The sequence below is a fragment of the Centruroides sculpturatus genome, unplaced genomic scaffold (genome assembly GCF_000671375.1).
Source record: "Centruroides sculpturatus isolate CEXI.00-Female unplaced genomic scaffold, Cexi_2.0 scaffold1250, whole genome shotgun sequence".
NCBI lineage: Eukaryota > Metazoa > Arthropoda > Arachnida > Scorpiones > Buthidae > Centruroides > Centruroides sculpturatus.
The window spans coordinates 5,546-11,096 of NW_019385476.1; the positions used below are offsets into that span (position 1 = coordinate 5,546).

A 5,551-nucleotide genomic window follows, 5' to 3' on the forward strand; every position below is an offset into this window, starting at 1 on the left:
GATTGAGATGTGTGCAGCTTCTCTGTTTGCCATGGATTCTACTCAATCAGGACCTTTAAAACGTCATTGTCGAAGTCCGGGAGCGACCTGGTCTTTCTTCATATTTTAAAGACAAATAACCAGAACGAAATTTTGTAAACCACTTTCGAACTGCTCTGTCTGAAATTACTCCACTGCCGTAGACATTGTAAATCTTTTTTGCCGTTTCTGTAGCGTTATTGCCGAGTTTAAACTCCCACAATATGATATGACGTACTGTGCATGGGCCTCCAAATGTTCCATTTTAAATAAATTCAAAAACAATTTTTTATTACATTACTGACACTTAAGTGTTGAAATTTACATTTACAGACTATTTGCTAATAGCCACTAATAAAACTCAGTTGCAGCAACACATCATCTGGCGACAGTCATTTACACCTATCCGCTAACGGAACTTATTTATGACTCAACTCAATATTTTAAAAAATGCAATTATTTTTTACTTAATAGAGAGTATAGTCAGTCAATTTTTCAGATTTAAAAAAATAATAGTTTTTGAAAGTTTGCTGAATAGTAAAATAAATTTTTGCTTACTGATCAATGATAAATTTTTTACTCAATTGAAAAATAATTTTAAAAAATTTAATTACAAAGTTTCCGGTGTAGTTTTAACGATGACTAATTACTACTAATTTTCGAACTCTAATAAAGTAATATAGTATATACAGTATGTAATAGTTGTATGTGATTACATGCAGATTATTATAGCTGGAGACGGATGTTTTCAATACATCCTACCATCATTTCGACGCCACGTTTGATAAAGAAAACTGTCGAGGAAGGACACTCACAATATTTTTCTCTCCGATCAAATAATTGATACCACGTTTTAATTTTTAATGGAGATTATTTTAAACATAATTTTTATTAACTTACTTGTTAATGCAAGCAAGCAGAAACATTAGTCATTGCACAAATAAAACGTAGTGTACTGTACTTTCCGTTTGAAACATGGCGTCGAAATGATGGTAATCTTAAAAACTTAAATATAAAAATCATCCTTAATGTATAGGTCATAATCATATAAGACTATTATATATGTTCTATATTACATGTTCAAAAATATAAGTAGCATTGATTATCCGTATAACTACATTCGGCCCATAAAAATATTTACATTAATCTTTATTGCTAAATTTAGCAATTAAGTATATGTTTATTACTTATTTTTTTCAAATAAGCCTTGCTCAAATGTATGTTAGGAATATACTGTATATGCCTTTAATACATCGTTGGTAAGATATAAATACTAAAACAGTTTTCCTAATTTAAACAAGTTATTATTTATTTATTTCATATTTTTGTATTCATTTTTTTTTTTTGGAATTTATTTACTTAATTATTTTTTCTTTCAAAACTGAAGTAATAGTTCTAACTTCAGTTTTGAATTGTTTAGTATTACAATTTCAAATTTATAAAATCTAATTATATAAGGATATGATTAACTCTAATTGACTCTGTTACTTCACAAATGTGCAGATATTCCACCAGTGACAGCAACGCATTCGCCCGTGATATAAGAAGCATCATCAGAACATAGAAAAGCAGCAACACCTCCGATGTCATCTGGTTCGCCCACTCTTCTCAAAGGAATTCTCAGTTCATCAACTAAATGTTCGTTAGACGTTAATGCTTGACTAAATTTAGTTTTTATAAGTCCAGGAGCAATACAGTTGACCCTGATGTTCATGGGAGCGCAAGTCATTGCCATTGTTTTTGTCAGTCCGAGTAGAGCCGTTTTACTAACAGAATACGAGCCTAGTAGTTCGAAAGGCTGATAACCGCCTATAGACGATATATATACAATCGACCCACCTCCTCTTTTCTCTATTTGTGGCACTACTTCTTTTGTTATCATAAAAGCTGCCACAACATTTACGTCAAAAATCTTTTTCCAAATTTCTTCCGGTGTATCTAAAAAAGCTCCAAAGTAAGGATTGATTCCGGCATTAGAGACTAAGATATCAATGGCCCCTTTTTTATCCAACGCAAACTGTACGAGACGTTTTCTATCTTCTTCCTTTCCCACGTGACAAACTGTGCCTTCTACATCTAAACCACATTTCTTGAGTTCTTCCACAGCTTTTTTAACATTGTTTTCCTTCCTGCTGCTAATTATAACAGAAGCTCCGTTCTGTGCTAGGCGTTTGGCGATAGAGAAACCTATCCCCTCTGTCGAAGCAGTCACGATAGCAGTTTTACCTTTAAGATTCTGTACACTCGACATATTTAGCCTTTTTACTGCTATTAAAGTGCTTACGTTTAAAAAACTAGCAAAATTACGAAACATGTCTGAACTAATCTTGTTTACATTACACAATTAAACTGATAAGAAACTGCCGTATTTCGTACTTCTTCCAATAAAAAAAATAGCCAAGTTTTGTCTTTAACATGTTTTTGTATATTATTTTTTAAAATAATATTAACAAGCATTTTTGAGATTATTTTTTATTGAATATAAAACGTTTTATATATATAAATATTCAAAACTTATATATATATATATATAATCACTATATACATGTATACATGATTCACTCATGTATATAAGTATATTATAGTGTTACAAGCTAATATTAATATATTATTTCCTAAAATTTAATTCTATTGTATAATAAAAGAAATCCTTTGAGACATAATATTTTTCTAAATCATGAAGCGCTTTTCCTGGTAAAGCCGCCTTGTCAAAAGACGGTTTAAGCTATTTCCTCTTTAAGTTAGCCACGGCTATAGACCTAGTGCAGCGAGGTTCACAACAAGGTTTAATTCAAAAGTCAGAAGTTAAGATGGCTGCCACCATAAATTATACGCATATTACGTACTGGTACAGTACCTCAAATGAAAATTGTGACATTCGAAAATCTATTTTAATCCTTTGCGCGTTGGAAGAGCTCTTTAAAATTTCAATTTAATTCTTTTTTTTTTTTTTTTTAACTCTCCATTTACGAGCACTAACAGTCTTTCTTCATACTTATCGTGGGTGGATGGCCGAATGGTTAAGTTTGTCAGCCTACTGCTCAGGAGAATCTGAACGAATCCAGACGAGTTGAAAAACTCCAGGAATCTTTCGGGGACGGTCTGTTCCAGTTATATCGGACCCATCTCTCATATTTTGTAATTGTTAGACGGTTACTTTCCCTTACAATGATAAAAAATGGTATAATAAGGCAATAGACTATCAATACATCTACTTTATTAAATATTAGCGAGGTTGAGGCCTAAGTTTTAAACGCGAAAACGTGTACATCGGACGTTCAGCGCCGCTTTCCTGTAAGTCTAGAAGTTTGACAATGGTGTTTGGATAGTGAGTGGAATCATGCTCGACATTCCAAACACCATTGTCAAACTTCTAGGCTTACAGGAAAGCGGCGCTGAACGTCCGACGTACACGTTTTTGCGTTTAAAACTTCGGCCTCAAACTCGCTGTTACATTTATTGCCATGGCGCGTTTCGGGTATAAAGCCCTTTTCTGTTGGCTAAAAATATACAATTATAAATACTACATTATTAAGATGCTCTTAAAATTTTACGACATATATTCTTGAATTAACATTAAAAAAGCTAATTAAAAAGATAAACTAGTAATATATTCTCTTTAAAATTAATAAATTCAAAATTTTATTGTGAACTATATATGCATTTGATATATTTTTTGTTCTATCTGGTTGTTCACGAAACAATTGTTAGCTATGGAACAAGACGCCCTTTGTTATCGGGCGACACCGGGATTGTTTGTTATCAAGCAACGTTGTAAGGAAATTTCGCTTATTTTCCTATTTCAGGGATCTCCTCCTAAATTTTTAGCAATACCGATTAAAAATTGAGAGAAACAAATTAATAATAATTAGAATTTAAAAAAAATTATCAATTCCACAACATATGAATGAAAAAACGAAGGAATGATCGTATGATCGTCGTTTCCAGTAGCAGCTGTGTTTCTGTAAGAAGCCGACTTCCAGGGGCAATCAGTTACTTCTTTAAATATATTTTTAATAGATTTTTTATCTGACGTAATTAATAAATAAGCAAACAAGTTCAATATAATTACCTCTGTTATCAGATTCAATAGGAGGTGCAGTCACGTGATAAAACGTCATCGCCCCGCCCACCAAAACAATCGTCCGCCATATTGGTTGCTTATTTGACGTTTGCTCGTTCGTTCGTTTATTATGTCAACGTGGAAGAAAGGCATCTTACCTGGTTATGCAGCCGATTTGAAAGATAGTGATTTGATAGAATATAAAGAAAAAAATTCTTTTATTGGATGAGATCCACACGAAATGAAACTAACGGATTTTTCATCTAACGATTTAACCACGTGGCCCACTATAGAACATGGAGACATAGTAAATTATTTAGTTTTAACAACTAATTAGTTAACGCTGTCACACTAGATCAGATGAAGGCATACAAATCATTCGATGCTCATAATTATTTGACAAGTGGATTTATTCATCGAGAAATTTTATCAAGATAAATCGTAATGATTTAATTTTGCTTGTAGGAAAGGTACGTATCTTCATTTCAGACTTTCCATTTCTCATAACATAAACTGCGTTATATAAAGACGAATTTAATTTTATATTTAGTCACATTTTAAGTTGATTAAGTTGTATTTATAATTACCATCAAATTTTTTCTTTTGTCCCCATGGTTTTGTGTTGTGCGAGTCTAACAACCTATTATTAAGATTAAATTAATTAGCCTAATAAACCCTCCTATTTATTATTGCCATATTTATCATATCAGGGACTGACTGGAGCAAAATAGACTAAATTTTTACAAAAAAATAGCCTTTAATTAACCACAATCAAATTTTTAGTAGAATGCATTTCAAGCTTCTCATCAGCATATTTCAGGCACAAAGACCCACATCAGCCTAATACATCCATACAGAGATGCTTGAAATGCATTCTACTAAAAATTTGATTGTGGTTAATTAAAGGCTATTTTTTTGTAAAAGTTTAGTCTATTTTGCTCTAATCAGTCCCTGATTTGATAAATGTGGCTATAATAAATTGGAGGTTTATTAGGCTAATTAGTTTAATCTTAATTTATGTTGTGGGCTAGAAGTGTGATTTAATAACCTATTATTGTTTAAATATATTATTAGAAGTAAATAGCACAGTTTCTTACATTGTTTTTGTACACAGGTTAATTAATCACTCACAAAATCTACGGCAGCCAGCTTCAGTAGTGTGGGTTTTAGCTAAGAAAAATGAAGAGGTGATAACTGGGCATTGCAATTGCATGGCTGGACAATCTTCTTCCTGCTCTCATGTTGGTGTTATTCTTTTTGCCAATGCAGAAGGAATTAAAATAAAGATCTCCCAGACATGTACTGACCGACCAAATAATTGGATAGTGCCACATGTAAAAGATTGTGGTTACAAACCACTACAAAAAATAAACTTTACGTCAGCTGCAACTGCGAGCAAACGGCAATGCCTTGAAGAAAAATATATACAAAAACCTTATTTGTCAAGTGATAAAACTTGGAATACTTGTA

General features: G+C 32.1%; 1 protein-coding gene across 1 annotated transcript; it reads right to left on the reverse strand.

Moving 5' to 3' along the window:
- Window positions 1-411: 411 nt before the first annotated feature.
- On the reverse strand, window positions 412-2,367 carry LOC111639337 (dehydrogenase/reductase SDR family member 4-like). Its single transcript, XM_023385197.1, has one exon. It carries the CDS (start codon window positions 2,330-2,332, stop codon window positions 1,508-1,510), a length of 825 nt encoding a protein of 274 aa, XP_023240965.1. The 5' UTR covers window positions 2,333-2,367; the 3' UTR covers window positions 412-1,507.
- Window positions 2,368-5,551: the final 3,184 nt, after the last annotated feature.